The 18762-nt window shown below is 50.5% G+C and overlaps 1 protein-coding gene across 7 annotated transcripts in view; it reads right to left on the reverse strand.

Moving 5' to 3' along the window:
* Window positions 1-11434: 11434 nt before the first annotated feature.
* HOXD3 (homeobox D3) overlaps window positions 11435-18762 on the reverse strand; it is a 29396-nt gene continuing 22068 nt past the window's right edge. For 6 of the 7 annotated variants that reach the window (XM_069861066.1, XM_069861068.1, XM_069861069.1 and 3 more), the window contains exons 2-4: window positions 18089-18172; window positions 14333-14878; window positions 11435-14002 (exon numbers count right to left, since the gene is read on the reverse strand). In XM_069861066.1, coding sequence (XP_069717167.1) covers window positions 13251-14002; window positions 14333-14828 — 1248 coding nt within the window. In that variant the 5' untranslated portion in view covers window positions 14829-14878; window positions 18089-18172 and the 3' untranslated portion in view covers window positions 11435-13250. Of the gene's footprint in view, window positions 14003-14332; window positions 14879-18088; window positions 18173-18253; window positions 18389-18762 lie in introns of those variants that run through there. The other variant, XM_069861067.1, reaches the window with a different exon arrangement.

Genomic DNA, 18762 nt, shown 5'->3' on the forward strand with positions numbered 1-18762 from the left:
ATTCACATGTTGCACAGCTGCAGGTTACTTTGTTCACTTGGCTGGGGCTCAGGAACAGCATATGATTTCTGAATAAAACTAGAACACAATAAGACACTGGCTCTGGCAACTGTCTTTTCCTCTGTATTGCCCGGAATTATTTAGGGGGCATCTTAAAGGTATGGGGGGAGAAGAAAATAACAGACATTGTTACAATAGGGAGTAGAATGATTTATCATTTAGTTCACCTTTATTTATTTCAACAGGGTGCCATTTCCTGGCCAAAGACTCTTCCACTTCATCAACATTAGGAAAAGTCATAAAAAATTAAGTTTGAGTGAATCACATATACATATGGCTATATATAATCACATATCACCAACAGAAAAGAAGATGTTTCCCCTAAACTTAAGTCTCCTCTTAATGGTAAACTGCTAACAACCATGTCTTATTTGAGATTTCTGTCCATACCTCTTTCTCCTTGGTCATTAGAGATTTGCAGCTATTCTCAGGATTTCCTTGGAATTCAGACTAACAGAGCAATGCAGGACAAAACATAAGTATCATTTATTAGCTGTTAGAGACAAGTGCTTGGAACTACAAGGAGGTCTTTGCATTTTGCAATTTTGACTGCAAAGTTTTTGCTCTACTAATAATCTGTACCACTTCATGGGTAAGCTACCATTCCAGGTTTTACCAATAAATACAGGAAATGGCACACTTTTAAAAGGAGATTAAAATGTCGTGATTGGGTTGCATATTTTTGTTTTCTGGCTTGCTGCTGTGTTCTTTCATGCTCAAAATAAAACTGTATGTGTGGCTCATACCATAAACTGGAGTTGCTGGTTTGACCCTCAGCAACGTGTTTCCTGTGCTGTATTTGCAAGCGATAACGTACTCATTCAGTTCTGAACAGGAAGCCAGGCTCCCAAGCAAGCCTGGGTTCTTGCCTGAGCTGGGTTTTCAAAGAGGTGTGGTTTTCTGTTACCTGTCCGAAAGATATTAAATCTCTACATTCACATATACCACATAGGAACAGTAATTTTACAACTTTTTTCTCCTTGGAAGCCTTCCAAATCAATATTTTTGTTCTGTTCCAGGCAATATGGGAACATAGTAAAAAATTGTTTTGTTCATATCCCTTTGTAGCCCTTTGAGCAATAGTCAGTAGGCAAAAATAAATATATGACTGAACTAGAATTGTCTTGCTGTGGTTTCTAATGGTGTTTGAGGGAAAATAAGGCCAGGAAATAGTATTTTCATAATTTGTGATAAATCATATGGTGGTGGGTATCTACTGAGGTAAGTCTGGAATATTTTGTCCTGATGGTTGCAAGAAGTGCATCTTGTGTTCCTACCTCTACCTGCCTAACCTAAAACCTCTTTCCAACTGCTAGGTATCAAATTGAACACGTGAGAGACAACTTTTGGGATTAATGTTAAATGAGTGAATCTTAGATCTTATCTATCATTTATTTGTCTCATGTGTGCACCCATGTATATCACAGGCATTTTTATTCAGGAACTGGCACAACTTGCATTAGCTTCTTCCTCTGAGTATCTTACTGACAGAAAAGCAGAAAGGAGCGATATCTAATCCTCATACAGCTAAAACTGACTGTGAAGAAGAAGTGTCCTATTAAACCAGCCCTGTCGTGTGAGCAGAAATTACACTTCATACTAAGTACCTGTTCTTAAGACGGTATATAGTTGTGTTCATAGAAGCAAATTGATTCAGACTGCCATAAAAGAGTTGTAAGGTTCTATCTTAATTTGCAAGTAAATCTCTATATATTCAGGTTTTGTCATTTTGATGGATACAGAACTGTACACTGATACAAGGCTGGCACATGTAATTATTTATTCAGGAAAATATATGGCATGAAAACATTCATTATAAAAGACTTAGTGTGCTCTAACGGCCTGATCCTGCACTACTGAAATCAATGAGAACCTTTCTTTCCAAGCTAGTAGCACAGGAACATGCCAGCAGTGTGGAAAAACGTTCCTCCAGCCTGAAGTGCCTAGCACAAATGTCAAAATCATTAGCAAAATAAAAGGCTGACAAACTAGCAACCTCATAGACATGTGGCAAATTTGGAGGCACTTGAAAACACAGCTGTTTTCTAAGTTGTGCATGTGAACCATATGCTCTTAGAAAGATGGGTTATTCTGGCTACATGTCTATACTTATTTGTTGTTTAAAAAAACAAGGAGTACTAACAGGAGACCTGGTAAAAATGTACCTTAAAAGCAGCTGAAAAGTGTTAGTTAGTAGTTAACTTGCCTTTAATATTCAGCTTGCAAAACAAATTTTATTTACTTGAATTTTCATTAATTTTACCAGATTTTGCTTTATTCTGATTTAAACAGCATCTTCTCAAAAACAAGTAGCAGAAATACTATTTCCTATTTTTTAATCAATGATCAGCCTGCAGTGTAAATACTTGTTTGGTGTCATTAATAAGAAACTGCAAACCATATATTTTGGTTGCAACTATTTTCACATGAGTACTTCAGTTCTGAGAATTTTTCAGTGATTACCCATGAGGTGAACCAGACAGTAGGACGTGAACCATAAGACCATACCCAGAACAAAAACATCGCTGTGTGCATGCACAACTGCGAGCCTCTAGCTTTATTGTACTTCCCGGGTACAGTCAGGGTATGATGTGTAACTAAACACTTCTGTCTTGGGAGGTCCCCTTCCTCAGATGCTCACTGCAGGAGCACCATCTCCTTGCCAAGGAGGCCTCCTGCCCTTGCTCACCATGGACCTGCTGCTGCAGCATCATCCCAACATACCTGCCCAGCTTCAGGAGCAATTCCCCAGGGCTCCCACCAACCTCTGCTAAAGCTGCTATCAGCAGTGGCTGCCTAGTCCCTCAACTGAGCAAAAGTCTTCATAAGAAAGCCTGTATGCAGAAGAGCTCCTTGAGGAACAGAAGATATTACGGAGAATAAGAGTTCCCTGCATTGCAGACTTTCTGACCCGATATGTCCTTTTTCATCATCTTCTCTCGGTTTCTTTTGCCCGGCAAACATCCAGTGAAAACCAACAGCTGTTGGTGTCTTAGGCTGACTTCCAGATGGGACTGACTGTTCGCAGGTCCACAGAGATCCATCTCCCCTGGTGCTATAATTTGTTCTTCATCCCGAAGTCCCACACCCAGGTGAAATCCAGAGCAAAGAGAGAACTGTGCAAAGTTCTTTTGTACTATAAATAAATAAAATCACCTTCCTGTAAACTCAGAAGTCGTCAGTCTTTGCATTGCTGTTATGTTTTCCAAGTCACACACCAGATGCACAGGAAAAAGAGTCAAAATTTGGCTCCTTTGTCCACTTTGATACTGTTACTTTGTCTCCAGGAAAGACAAAGTCTTGAGAAGTGAGGATGACTGGTGGCTTTTGCACTTGTGTCAGGTAATCAGTCATTGTCACTCTTTTTGAACAAGTATCTGAAGTAGAAGACAAATGAATCCTCTTGGTCTTTCGCTGGCAGAGCTCTGTGGTCAAACCCGAGCATCTTCCTGCACTTCAACAACTCTTGAGGTTTTGCATATTATAAGATTTGTTGCAAAACAATTTAATATGATGCTTTCCTTAACCATAAGATACAATCAGGCCCAGAAGAGCTGGATGACCTGAGAGTCTGGCCCTAGATGCTCTAAGAGGATCAATGATCCGGTGGGTCTTTTCCAACCTGCTGATTCTATGATTCTATGATTCTACATTACCTTGTCCTTGACCAAGTTCGTGCGAGATGTGCTGGGAGCCAGCAGAGTGGATGCTAGCTGGTCCTGGGGAACCCAGAGCCCTGCAAATCTGGGCTCTGCAAACAAAATCCCAGCACCACTGCAGTTTGACTGGGAGGGAGCCTTAGACTTAATTTCTTTTAAAAAAAAAACTTTCCCTCAAAGTTACTAAATGGATTTTGGACTAAATCAGCCACATCAGGAGAAAGAATGGGAACTAACAAGGAATAAACGCAAGCATGAACAGCTACTTCTTTTGCAGCGATTTCGTAAAGATGGGACAGAAGAGAAGGGCGGGAGGAGCGGAATCCTCGTAAAGGAAAACCATGAACGAGTTGCAAGAGGAGGAGATGCTGGAACCAGACCCTCACCTGGGCATCGTGAGACCACGACAGGTACCGGCTGAAGTGGAACTGCTTCTCCAGCTCTGACAGCTGCCGGCGGCTGAAGCCGGGATCCCCCACCCCGTCGGGGCAATAGCGCCTTAATATAGGACCGGGAGCAGGGCGGCATGTTCCGCCCCGCAGCCAATGGGAGACAGGCCGGGGGAGCCCGCATTGGGGGTCCCGGGGATGCGCTCCCGGCGTTTGGAGGCTGGTGGAGCCTTTCCCATTGAGTTGCACTGCCCAGCCAAACCCTCCAACTGTCTCTCTTGGTTTTCATCCCTCCCAGCCCCAGAATGGCAGGGAACAGGAACAAACATGGAGGATGTGAAGCCTGGACTCCAAAAGGGATTATCTTTTTCTAAGTGATGTTTGACCGTCCGGTCTTGAGCTGCACATATGCTTGATTTGGATAATCATAGAATCACAAAATCACTAGGTTGGAAAGGATCCACTGGATCATTGCGTCCAACCATTCCTATCAATCACTAAACCATGCCCCTCAGCACCTCATCCACTGTCTTTTAAACCCCTCCAGGGAAGGCGAGTCAACCACCTCCCTGGGCAGCCTGTTCCAGTGCCCAATGACCCTTTCCATTAAATATTTTTTCCTAATGGTCAGTCTGAACCTCCCCTGGTGGAGCTTGAGGCCATTTCCTCTTGTCCTGTCCCCTGTCACTTGGGAGAAGAGGCCAGCTCCCTGCTCTCTACAGTGTCCTTTCAGGTAGTTGAAGAGAGCAATAAGGTCTCCCTTCAGCCTCTTCTTTTCAAGTCTAAACAACCCCAGCTCTCTCAGCTGCTCCTCGTAAGACTTGTTCTCCAGCCCCTTCTCCAGCTTTGTTGCTTTTCTCTGGACTTGCTCCAGAGCCTCAACATCCTTCTTGTGGTGAGGGACCCAGAACTGAACACAAGATTCGAGGTGCATTCTCACCAGTGCCAAGTACAGAGGGAGAATAACCTCCCTGGACCTGCTGATACAAGCCAAGATGCCATCGGCCTTCTTGGCCACCTGGGCACACTGCTGGCTCATGTTCAGTCGGCTGTCAACCAACACCCCCAGGTCCTTAATGATCAGTTTCATCAAAGCTGTCAACTGATAACCACGTGTCAGTGCCATTCAGAACAGCAGAAGGGTGCACTGGGGAGAGCACGCTTGGGCTTTGGTGACTTGGGACCAGACAGACAAGGAACACAAAGAAGGACTATATCACATCGATTTGAATTAGACATGTCACCTTCTAAGTGACCTTAAGAGGTGGGTGTGGACTCAGCTGGAAAACACAAAGTTGATACTTCATTAAAAATATAGTTTATTTCTAAATAAAAGCATGAAATTTAAATGCCTTCATCCATCATCCAACATCTTCCACTTAACAGCCCAAAAATCTTGGCCAAAGTGCTGCTTGTGGTGGTCAGGAAGAGGCCACAAATTTTACAAGGACCAGACATGATGCCAATGACCCAAGGGAAACCAGGATCCCTAGAGAAGGAAAAGTTTCACTGAGTTTTTTGTGGATTTCCAGGGATTCATTTGTGGCAGGGAAGGGATGCTGTGGTGAGACACATACAGACCATTTCACTGATTCAGCCTCAACTTTTTCCCATGGAGATTGATGCTCTTCAGCTCAGCCCCAGCTGGCAGTTTAGAGCAGGCCTCGTTTTCTTCTTTGCAGAAGCCCTGAGAGGACACATTCCTGGGACAGGCAGTCACAAACACACAAGGGCACGGGAGTGCATCCCTGCATGTGGGCTCTGAACAGCATCGTAGTCTTCTATTAGCCTTGCTTTCTTCCCAACTCCTCCAGCCCACCTGCTATAAAGCAACTCTTACAGAGTAAAGGCTGGCTATACAAATTACTGCTTTAATGTGCTTGGAACTTGTACAGACAGAGCAGTCTATCTGAGCCCACAGACCCCTAAGCTGCGTGTTCTCCAGTCACAGACTTGTACACTCATCAGGGCTGTGCTACCTTGCTGTACTAATGATGGGGCATCACCTACATTTCCATTTGCAGAGGATGCAGGTATAAATTAGAAGAACAGTTTAAACCAAATGCACCTTGTAAGGAAACCTACATTTTGAGGGAGGGGTTAAATTCTGGATGACAGAAACTTGCTTAGCCCACTCATGGCAATCACAGCAGTTTGGAAAAAGCCATCTTCTGACAAAACAGGAGCCTAGGAACACCAGGCTTTCTCTTTAGCAGAAGGCGGCTGTCCATGCAGGAGAGCATCTGTGCCCTTCAGTTTCCCCTGCTGTAAAAACTCCTGCCCACAGTGAAGCAAACAGCACTGGCTCTGGAGGAGGGCTGCTGCTTGACTTGAATCTTCTGTTTGCAGAACACGATGGGTTTAATTACACCTAAAGCTGTGTTTTAGACACTAGAAGAGCTGTCCATGTTCACATCAACACACAATCTTTCCATTCACCCAGCTGGATTCTATTACCAAGTTTCTCATTCATTACTTGTTTGGTTTTGCGGGACTGTTTAGGGATGAGGAAAGCAGAAATCAGTGGCTAAACACAGGCAAAGCATCTCTTGTTGCTGCTCTGGCTTTTGTGGGGGTTGTAATTTTATATGCTCCTGAATTTCACAGTGTTAAGACTTAAATAGCTACATCATAGTGATATGAAGTTTAGTGACTGCAGCTGTTTTTTTGCAAGACATCCAGTGAGAAAGAATCCCTGGAAGTCAAAGGAGGAAGAATAGAAATGAGTTAAAAAGACAATGGGAGGAACACAATGCTGTCAAAGGCAATTTGAGACTGGCTGGGAGGTTTAGAGATGCCTGTGCAAGCAGTGCAGTGATGGCATCAGCTAGTGGAGCTGCAAGGGCAGAAACCTCTGTGATAACAACAGACCAAACCAGCCCCTCTGCCACCACACTTCTGGAAACACGCAGGCTGCTGAAAAGCCTGAGATAGCCACTGTAAAATAAGGACACAATGTAGGAACAAGCCAAAACAAAAAGCCCCAAGCCCTGTTGGGTGCAGACACTTACCAAGGGTGCCCTGAGGAGGCTACTTGAGCGGCATGCAAGTTGAAGGCAATGGCAGCCCTAAGCCACGGAAACTACTTGGAGGTTGGAGCATGTTGCTTTTCCTCTCTGGAGCAAGCCTCCACCTTCTGTGCTTGTCATAATAACTAATACAGAGGAGATTTAACAGATCCTTCCCCAGCCCTTAAGAAAATGACATGGAAGGTCTGGGTTCAAGCATGACCTTGTCCTTGCCCCTCTGCTGCCACAACACTGCCAGCCAGGGAGAGCTGGTTCTCAGCAGGACAGGGGGATGCGTATCCGTGGTGTGGAGACAGCCAGGGTGTGAATGGGCATCCCAAAGAAAGGGAAGCAGACACTGGGGGTTTAAGCAGTGACCCTGTTAATACAGGCAAACCATCAAAGGCCCCTGGGAGGAAGGCTATCAGAGAAGAAGGAGGAGAAGCTCTGGGGAGTTTGTTTTCTGTACTGTGAATAAAACCAGAGATGTACAGAGACTCCAGGGCAAAGAAGGGCAGCTGTCCTACCACTCTAGGGAAGCCAGGCTCAGCATCAACACAACCACAACCCTCCCAGGTGATCAGGGCACTTCATGCTCTTCCTGCAGAAGATGTATTTCCCTCAACCATCAATATTTCCCTGACACTAGCTCCCTTTTCCTGGATGACCTCTGTGACAGTTTCACCAAGCCAGGGACCTCTGCTCTCCTAGTACATGGGATTAGCTTTGAAGATCCGATGCATGAACACAGAAAACAAAAGTCTTCCCCTCCTTCTGTAGGAATTTCCCCAAGAGCGATTCCACACAGACCCCTGTGCCATGTAATGCCCTAGTTCCTGTCCTGTGGCTGTGAAGTTGGTAGGAAGGAAAAAATATGTATATTGACAACCTAGCAGTGTCAAGTTAAGCCATACTGCTGTGTGCAAAATAGAGATGTCAGAGGGTTTACAGACAAAATTTCTGCCTTGCCTCGCCCTTATTGCTCCCCAAGTTCCTAAAAGGTGGTCCAGGGTCCTTGGAGAAAAGATGGAGGCTACTCACCTCACTCAGCGTGGGGTTGTCCATTCTCCCCCAGAACTGCTGCTGTTTCGAAAAAAAACCTGCACATCAACAAAGAAAGGAAAAATGAACCCAAGTGTTCAAATTGTACACTCGGGAGCATTTTTACCTGGAAGACCTCTATCCTGCCAAGTACAGATCCCATGCTAATTTTATTCAGCTTTGTGCTTATGTTCATTGCAGCTGAGCCTTTCTGGGGCTCATCCTAGAGCAGTTCAGGGAGCACCAGGATGCTGGACTCTGAAGGTGGAGACAAAGGCCCACCTCTGCTCCCAGGCAGCATGTGCAGAGGCCTGGAGATGTGCAGGAACAGACATCTCGCTCTGTCTGATTTTGCATTGCAGCCTTTGTGACTGAAGGGGTTCGGTCCTGTTCTGCTACAGAATTCCATGGCTCTTGGGCTCCTGGGCTGGGCTCTGACTTTGCTGGCCGGGGTTTCTGGTTGAGTCCCAGCTGGCTTAGGCCCAAACAGAAGTAGGAGGAACCACTGTCGAGTGAAAATGTTCATCATGTGATTGATGATCCTTAATAGAGCAGTCCCTGCCCTCCCCCACCAGCCCCACTCCCAGCAAGGACCACAGGGCACCGTGGAACGGAGAGCCATTGCCTGTTCAGGGATTAACCTGCTGCTCAGCCCCTGGGACGTGACTGTGGCCAACAGGGCTCTAGTCCAGCCCATCTCTTGCATTTTAGAAGCAGAGGTAGCTGGTTCACTGATATAAAACATCACATGGTGCCCAGCCAACCGCTGCTGCCCTAATTGTCCCCGCAGCACCAGCCCCTTTGTGCTGCCCGTCTGGCTTCAGCTTTTGTTCCCAGGCGGGTCTGCAGCAGCAGTGCCGTAAGCCTGGGCCTCTCCGCCACACGGCATGTTGTGCCTTCGCCAGGCTGCCATTGTGTGCAGCCTCTGGGTACACACCGCAGGCTGACATGCAGAAGGATGGTGTCACACCCTGCAGCTCCTTCCTGCGCTCCCTGCCCAACAGCTGTCAGCAAGGCATCCTCCCAGTGGCAGCCCAGCAGCTCCATCCCCTTTACCTTCTTTTTTTCCCTAGCTGAGTAGTCCCTTCCATGCCTGGACCGCCCTGCAGGCTGTTTCACAGGGCTTGTCACAGAGCTGAAGGGTTGCAGAGACCCCAGAGGTCAGTCGTGCCTTCAGACTGCCCACTATGGAGCTCCAGTGACTCAGCTGCTCCCTAAGAAATTCAAGGGGCTTCTAGTTGGTTCTGGTAGATTCGCTTGCTCTTAGCCAGCCTCCTCCCTAGCTGTCCTTGCCTCCTGGGTGTTGAGCCATCTCCCTCCTCTTCACTGATGCACAAGGTTCCCTGCAGCCGTGGGTGACCCAGGCATGTGTGGCACCCATATAGGGTGTCCCAGAGTTCCTCCCCAGCGTGCTCGGGGGGCAGGTCTGGGACCTTGTGGTGCCATGCCCAGAGAGCACTTGCTAATGGAGCAGGAGGCATTTGGCTTGGTTTTACCAACCCCATACAAGTGGCACCTGCAAGACAGCGGCACCCCGGGAGCTCCTGTCTGCTCTTGCCTGGGTCCCCCTGCCCAGGTGCTGCTCACCAGGCCCTGAGCAGGGGGACACGGATGGAACATCCCTCAAAAGAAGGAGCTAACACAAAGCCTCATCTCCTTTTGGCAGTGGGGAGACTACTGTGGCCCCATTAAACGGTGGGTTACTGTAAGAGCCAGGACAACAAGCAGAGACCCCAAACCCCCTGATCTGAACAGGAGAACCTGCATGAACTCCCTGAAGCTCAGTGCTCCTCTGACAGCTCTCAACTGGTGCTGTCAGCAGCTTGTCAGCCCAAGCACTGCTGCAGTGCTGCTGGCATATAGAGGCCCTGGCTTAGTGCCCCTGTTATGGAACCACGTATGGAGGAAGCAGGGAAGGAGAGGAAAGGGTGCTATGGCTCCTGCTTGCAAAGAAAGGCAAGGCTGGGAATGAGCCCCAGGCCTGGCCTTGGCTGACAAGTTGCGTTCTAAATGGGTGACCGGAGTTCAACACATCAGATGCTGTTCCAAAGGAGCTGAGTTAGTACTGAGCATGAAAAGGGGTTGTCTATAATTTATGGGTTTTAAATGATGGGCCAAGAAAAAGTCTGGCTTGTGCCAAAGTGTCCCTCTCCTCTAGATTGCTGATGCTTGTACAAACATTGTAAAAATGCCAGTGATCTCACTAAAGTAACATTACTTCTAATAATTAGGTTATCATCACGGACTTCTATCACATTACAAACGAGACGCCTGTGCCAGAGTCACAGAGAAGAAAGTGAATTTATTTACAAGAAGGTTCCCCTCGCACATGCTCCTCCTCCTCCCCCAGTGGCAACCAAGTCTGCAAACCCCATCTCTCTGCACTACGAAAATAATTCAGAGCAGTGTGCTTCAGTGACGCCGTGTTTGTGGTCAGGGTTCCTCTGAACCCCCCTTCTTCCTCAGATCTGGGGAAGGGCTATCTATAAATGGCCTTTTCTTTTTTTTAACAAATTTAATGAAGGACTAATGGCGTAAGTCAGAGCAGACATGGTTTGAAGAACAGACTACAGAGCACCAAGGTGGAAAACACTTGGAAAAGCACATTGGGTTACATCAGGGATGTTCCCTGCAGCAATGGTGATGCCTTGCAACTTCGCAGGTGATGCGAAATGTGTTTTCAAGAACACACAAAAAACCCTACATGGACAATCTTGGTCGTGGGTACAATGATTATAAAAGGTTTTGGAGATACAAACGTATATATATAATTATGGACTATTAGAGAGGTATAATTAATGAGAGGTGTTTTGCCTTACTTTTTGCACTGTTTTTATGTTTTCTTTACTCCTGAACAGAGATTCTAAGAAACAATTTGTGTGAAAACTTCCATAAAAAAACAATTTTAGGGCTCAAAATGTTTAAAATATGTCTCCGAACAAAGTAGTTTATTCTGTTCTGTTTTGCTTACAGATCTACAACACATATATCCAAATTTGCTTGGGCAAAAGTGAAATTTAACAAAAGATGCACTTCTCAACCTAGTATGACATTGTTAAAATCACACAGAGGGGAAAATAAAACCCTAAGTAATATTTTGAATCATTACTGTCTGTCCAATCACAAATATCAGAAAGTGAGGAAGAAAGGAAGAAAAGAAAGAATGAAAGAGACAAAGAAAGAGAGAAAGGGAAGGACGGACGGAAGGAAAGAGAAGAGAAGAGAAGAGAAGAGAAGAGAAGAGAAGAGAAGAGAAGAGAAGAGAAGAGAAGAGAAGAGAAGAGAAGAGAAGAGAAGAGAAGAGAAGAGAAGAGAAGAGAAGAGAAGAGAAGAGAAGAGAAGAGAAGAGAAGAGAAGAGAAGAGAAGAGAAGAGAATTGGTCTGTGTGGACCAGAATTGGAGGAGTTAAAATATCCCTCACAATAGGAAAGCCAGGTCCTGTCATTAAGGATGGAGTAGGAGCTGCAGTGTTTGTCCAACTGGGAAGTGGCACGTCAGAGGGTTTGGTGGGGAATGCAGAAGTTCGGATTAATCTTTAACTCGACACTTTTAGTAAGAGATAAGAACAGTCTTCTCGGAGCGACACGTACCGTCAGGAAGAGACTTTAATGACAACGTTTACAAAAGAAGTACCTCTCTAAATCCAGCGAGGGATTCAACACAGCCGTGTAACCAGAGAGAAGGAAACACGAGGGTTCAGAGCATCCTTCCTTTTTTTTTTTTTTCCTTTTTTATTTTATTTTTTTTCTCTTTTCATGATTTTTTTCCTCGTCCTCCCCGTGTTGCCCGTCCCGTTCTGGCCCCCGGTGCCGCGAGCAGAGGGGACGGGACTGTCCTCGCCGGGGGAGCGGGCGGCTCTGCCTCGGCAGCTCCCTTCGGCTGTTTAGAGCTGATTGTCAATTTTCTTTCAAAGTTTATTTTTATGAAAAAAAAAAAAAACCAAGAGGAAAAGCTCGGGCTTCCAAAGATGTCTAAAAAATTGATTTATGGTTAGTATAAAGACAACGGTATAAATAACAAAGGAGGCGGCAGCTGCTGCGCGGATTGCTATGGAGACCTTAATGAAATTAGCACTATCAGAGGGTTTCTAATTTTTTGCGTTCTAAGCCTCTAATTTCTTTCCTATTTCAGATAGCCAGCATGTAATAAAAAAATAAAAATTAAAAAAAAAGAAAATACCCCACCTAAATAATAATACGTGCGATAGATACCCAGTCAATAAATAAATGTTAACCCCATCGAGGTTTTTGGGTGCAGGATTTGATCTGAAGCAAGATGGCCAAGCGTCCCGCTTTGTAGATCGCCCCCAGCTCCAGGAGGCTCCCCCCGGCCGAGCCGCTGCCAGCCTGGGAGCTCAGAAATAAATACTTTTAAAATATTTCGGATTTTTTTTTTAAGTGTAACGGCTCTTTGTGTGATGTCACAGTTTGTTTTACTCTATTAAAGACTTACAACTTGCTGTCTTAATTAATCCTTACATAAACTACAAACACCAGCCACTGTTACAACTGTTCAAGACTACTCTCTCAACTAGCTCAGACCGAATATACTAAATAGGTGAAATGTCAGTCACCACGGACCTGAATCGCTCTCCCGAAGTATTGGTGAAGAAACTCTACAAATACCCACATAAATACATTAAGACGAGGATAAATAATCAGTGATACAAAAAAATGTCTCGCTTAAAATAATAAATACGTATCGTTTAGTCCGACGCGATCCTCGCGTTAGGGAAGGATCCATAAATTAACTTCTCCGACGTGAGCTCAGGCGCGGGCGAGGTCCCCCCGCTCACGGCTGCTCTAAAACACCTCAGCATGACGCGCTGCTAACTCTACGGCATCTCTAAGACTTACCTTCAACACACCATTACCAGCTTATCGGTCCCTCGGTTTGCGGTATATTGCACTGTCACGCTTAGCACAGCTCTAAGAGAAAGGCTCCCGCTCACGGACCCACCCGGGGCCGCGGGAGAAGGGAGGGAGCCGCTAGGGGAGACGCGTCCGCTAATACTGTTGGCACTCGAGAGCAAAGTCACACCGTCCCGTCCGAAAAGTGAGGTAATCGAGAGGGGAGAGGGCCCCCCCCCCCGGCTACAGATGCGTGAGCTTAGGGGCCTCCTGCATCCGTCCCTGAGAGGTGTGGTGAGAGGAGAGGTCCGTGTAGGTGGGGTGGGGGTCGCACGGTCCGTGGTGGTGGCCGCCGGGGATCTGGGCGGCGCAGCTGTAGTCCACGCTGGCGGAGGAGGGATGCTGCAGGTGCCCCAGGTTGAACACGGGGCCCGAGGCCGGCATCGAGTCCACGAAGTTGCCGCCCACGTAGACGGGGCTGCCCTGCAGGCTGGGGTTGGCGAAGCCGCCGCCGCCGCTCTGCATGGGGTGCGGGTCGTACTCCGCGCCCGCGTAGCGCTTCTGCTGCGGGAGGCAGCTGCTCAGCGGCGCCGTGTAGGCGGCCAGCCCGTACATGCTCTGCTGGGGCTTGGCGAAGGAGGTGGGCGAGGGCGCGTCGTAGCCGAGGCTGTTGACGCCGGGGAGCTGGCTGGAGTAGCCGACGTGGTTGGGGCCGCTCAGAGGGGGGCTGCGGTCCGGGGACTGTCCGACGGGGGAGTGCATGATGCCTTTGGCTTTCTGATCCTTTTTGTACTTCATCCGGCGGTTCTGGAACCAGATCTTGATCTGCCGCTCGGTCAGGTTGAGGAGGTTGGCCATCTCCACGCGGCGCGGCCGGCACAGGTAGCGGTTGAAGTGGAACTCCTTCTCCAGCTCCACCAGCTGCGCGCTGGTGTAGGCTGTGCGCACCCTCTTGGAGGCTGGCCCGGGGGGGCTCTTGTCCTCGCAGCTCTCTCCTGCAGGGAAGAGGCGCAAAGAGCCGTTGGTTCCCCCTGAAAGCCCCCGCGGGGTCCCCCGGACCCCCCACCCCTCCCCGCTCTCCACTCGGACACACACACCCCCCCTCCCAGGGCACCCGGTGGCCGCCCGACCCGTCGGGGCCGCGCCCGCCAGCGCTGGGCGGGCAGGGGGAGCGGGGAGGGGAGCCCCCAGCCCCACCCGAGGCGTCTGGGATCCCCGAGGGGGCGGCGAGGGACAGGGCGCTGGGACTAGGGGCTGAGCCCGAGGGCCTCGGCTCTGCTCCCCGGGGCGGGGAGAGGGGGGCTAGGGGGAGAACGTCGGGCTACCTGAGGGGGCGCAGGTGGTTTTCTGCTTGGAGTTCTGCCGGGACTCCTTCATCCAGGGGAATATCTGCTTGCCGAGGGTGGCGGCGGCCGAGCCCGAGGAGTTGGGCCCCCCCTTGGCTTTTTTGGGAGGGGGCGCGCTGGGGGCAGGGTTGGGCGGGGAGGAGGGCGGCAGCGCTGGGGGCTGCTGGTCGCCCATGCCGGGGGGCTGGCTGCCCCCGGCGCCGCCCCCGCCCGTCCGCATGCAGCTGCCGCCCAGCTCGCTGCCCTTGTGCGCCGGGGCGCGGCCGGGAGCCGAGCCCTGCACCGAGCAGGCGGAGCCGGGGTACTCGCCGTCCAGGCCGGCCTGCCCGTAGGGCTGGTGGGCAGCGCCGTAGGGGTAGGCGTCGGCCTTGCCGTAGCTGTAGCCCCCGAAGAGCCCCGCGTTCTCGTAGTAGGCGGCTTTCTGCATCCTCCGCTCTGCGATCGCCGAGGCCCGCGGCCCCCGCTCAAATAACATTGACCGCCGCCCCGCGCCTCACGTCGTCGGCCCGGGCCACTCGCAGCCACCTGGGGAAGGGGACAGCGAGGACAAAAAATTAAAAAAAAGAGACCTTCAGTGGGGGGACACCGGCAGGGAGCGCCCCGCAGCCCGGCACCCCCAGCCCCGGGGCAGCGGGATGGGAGCGGGGAAGGAGCCGGGGGGGCACCTGAGAGAGGCTGGAGGACACCAGGGAAGGACCAGGAGGCGTCAAGGAAGAGGCAGGGGACACCGGTTTGGGAGCAGGGAACACCAGATTAGAAACAGAGGACATCGGTGAAAGAGCAGGGAACACCAGAGAAGGACCAAGGGACACCAGAGAAGGAGCAGAGGGTGTCAGAGGAGGAGCAAGAGACACCACAGAAGGAGCAGGGGATACCAGGGAAGGATTAGAGTTGCCAGGGAGGAGGCAAGGATTTCCAGAGAAGGAGCAAGATCACCAGGCAGGACCCGGGGCAAACCCGAGAGGGACCCGGGGCGCCAGGGAGAGAGCAGGGCAATACTAGGGATGAGCTAGAGGACAACAAGGAGAGAACCGCCGAGAACGATGGTGCTGGGGAGAACAGGAACACATTGCTGAGGCTTCCTAGGGGACACTTTTTGAGGCGTTTTGGGGACGTTCTGTTGCTTTGTTCTGTCTTTAGGCCGCTCCCGCACGACTTTCGCTGGATGGGTCCCCCGAGCCCGTCGAGGCCCGCTGGGTGGTGTCCCCGGGGACCCCGCCGGCCCATTCCAGCAGAGACACCCCCCCGGCCACGCGTGCGCACGGCCCCGCACGGCCCCGCACGGCTGACATGATGGATGGAGCCCAGGCTGCGGCCGGGCAGCGGCAGAAAAACCCCGTCGCCTTTGTAAACCCGGCCTCCTTCTTCCCCCGGATTCCTCCGGAGTTAAAGTATAACCGGCGCCATTCACTCCCTTCACTTTGCACTATAAAAGAAGCCTCAGGTCAGCTCCCCTATTTTAGCTCTGTGATGAATTAAATTCCCTCACCCAGCGCTCCTCGTCCCTTTTATTTGTCCCCAGTAGAAAGAATCTGAGACGTTTGAGATCGGTTTTAGGGGGTCCTCTTCTTTTTCCAGCCTGCAAACTAATGGTTCTCCCCTCCCCGCCCCCCGATCGGGATGCTCAGGCTGACAGTGCCCCTCGGGCAGATGGTCTGGGGCAGCGTTGATACCTTTCCCCTCGCTGCTCCCGAAACTTCTCCGCATTTGTTGCAAGCTAGAAACCCTTCTGCAATTTTCTTGCGTCGTTTTAATGTTCGTTGTTCCTATTTTTCTCGTCGGATAGGGATTTCCTCCGACATTTTTAGTAATATTGTAAATTAGCCCACACTTCACCTGACAATATAAATCTGTAACTCGGTGTGTCTTAGTGCTTTGTGTTTCTTCTGGGTTTAACCCTTTTAACATACCAGAGAAGAGTAACTGGACGTTTTTGAACGGTGTTCGATTATTATCATCCTCCAACCTATACTTCAGCAATACTACCAGAGTACAGCTCTTTCTCCTACAGCAATCGGTACCGCCAAGTACCGCTGATCTGTTCTCTAAAATTCACCGGGAGAGGAGTCTGTATAATTCAGAATAACCTCAGCGAGCTGCCATCCACGGCCGCTCTCGGCGGTTTATCCCCTGTCACAAACCGCCGCCGTCCTTTTCTTCCCTGAACAAAAGCCTGGGATGATCTGCGAAGCTGATGGAAATGGGAGAAGAGCTGTTTTCCTGTCCTGGAAATTTTTAGTTTAAAAAAAAAAAGGGGGGGGAAAAAGTCTCTGGAAATGGACGGTGGCGATTCAGATGAGTTTTAATACGGTGTGAAAATCCCAACGACTCGTGAAAGTATTTTTGTGGAAAATAACTCTGTCGCTTGTATTCCACTTCTATCATCTACATTTTCGGGAGGGCCTGGACTGAGGACTTTTGTTAGCACAACACCGCCTTAAGCGTAGGCTTTTATGTGCCTTGTAAAATATAGTTCCCAAAAGAATACGCAGAATCTTAAGAAAGAGTATTGCTGTTAAGCTGTTAAAAGCCTTATTTCTTTTCTGAAATACCAACTGCTTGTGAACTCTGCTTGAACCTAAAAAGGAGGCTATGGGCCATAAATCACATGGACAATGCTCAACTGTTTGGTGGCTCATCTTTAGATCTTAAAAAGAGAGAGAGGGAGAGAAAGAGGGAGAGAGGGACCTTTCCAGGTTTTGATTTTCCACGAGTGCAAGGCCCGGGGTGATGTTTTTATAGGTAATACCAAAGCAGGGACTCGACACTCGGTGATTTGGCCAGAAACAGCCTCGGGGGGTGGGGGGTGGAAGGAAAGTGACATCCAAGTGTTGAGGCCGAACCATGGGCGGTGGGCTTGAAGGCACCGAGGGTGGGAAACCGCAAAGTATCCACGTCTGTGTTTCAGATTTCCCTTCCTCCTCTCCAGAAAGGTTAACCTCATCTGAACTGTCGGGCGTTGCGCGGGGCTCTTTGTCCCAACGCTGGTTCCAGCGGTTTTCGGGGGGCAGCGACCCTCTCTCGGCTCTGTCCGGGGCGCACCGGGAGCCCACGAGCCGCCTGGTACCGCCAGCCGCCTTCCCCCCGACCCCTCCGTGCTCGGCGCTTCTCTACTGAAACTTCCACTACACTTAATTCTGCTCGGGATCAATACCTAATATGATACCGAATAACTAAGAGGCGGCGAGCGCGGGCAGCGGAGCGGTTATTAAAGCAGCGGGGCTCTCGGGGTGCATATCAATGCACCTGTCAGTGCGGGCTCTAACAAAATTTATGGCTCCTAGCGCCGGGGCTGTAAACGCTCCGGCCAGGAATGAAAAGGAAAATGCTTCCCAAGCGCCGGCACTGTCAGAAGTGCAAAGCAGCGCGTAGGAGGGAGCCCGGCGAAAGAATTCCCCGCTCGGCACGTTTCGCCGCCGCCGGCCCGGGGCTGCCCCGTATATAAGGGACGCGCCGGAGCCGCCGCCGGAGCCGGGCAGGGCTGGGGGAGCCGGGCGGGCACCGGGACGGGGGCTCTGGGCCTTGGGGGGCTGAGAGCGGAGGGGACGGAGGAGGGGGGGCCGTCCCGGGGTGCCCCCCGCTCCCCAGCCGGGCTCGGCCCCCGCGGGGGGCTCCGCGGGCTCCGGTTCAGCGGCCGCCCCGGTGTCCGCCCCCGGTGTCCCCGTTCGCTGCGAAGGGCCTGGAGCGCCGGGGGAAGCGAGGGACGGGTGGGACGGGGCAACGTAGAGAACTCACCACGCTTATGTTTTGTCTTGATTTTTGACTTTAACTGTGTGGGTAGGATCTTCAGGTTCCTTGGGACAATCCGTGCGCGCGGACCTGCAACAGAAGCGAGAACTCTCAGAGGAAACGGCTTTGGTTTCGGACTTTTGTGCCCCGGGACGTTGGTAGCAAACGCACCTCTCTCCCGCAGCCCCTCACCGTGTCCCTCCGTCCGCCTCAGATCTCCTACCAGACAAAGGGCAGATGCTTCTCTTCATTTATTAATAGCGCTTTGAGAGAGGCGGGGAGCGAAGAACCGAGACGAACGCGGCCGGACCGGGCCGGGCGGCCTGGCGGCAGCCGCTCCGGCGGCCCCGGTGCGGGGCACCCGCCGCCACCCGCCACCGCGCCCCCGGCCCGCAGAGCGCCCCGAGGGAGCGGAGACAGCGCGGCTCGCTCTCTTCATCCCCCCTGCGTAAGGCAGAGACAAAGATGAAGAGAAGAAAGCCCGGCGCTGAAAACGCGCCGCGAATATTGGCGTCTCGAAACGAGCGTTCTGCGTTTGGCCGTGTAACGCGGGGACTCCAGGCTTCACAAACTCGAGCGCCAGAAAATCCCCCCGCAAAGAAGCCCAGGTCGTTATAAAGACGATATCTAGCCAGCATAAGCCTTTGAAATGACCTTTGGCTCGTATAGCAATAACTCAC

Source organism: Phaenicophaeus curvirostris, chromosome 7 (genome assembly GCF_032191515.1).
Source record: "Phaenicophaeus curvirostris isolate KB17595 chromosome 7, BPBGC_Pcur_1.0, whole genome shotgun sequence".
Taxonomy (NCBI): domain Eukaryota; kingdom Metazoa; phylum Chordata; class Aves; order Cuculiformes; family Cuculidae; genus Phaenicophaeus; species Phaenicophaeus curvirostris.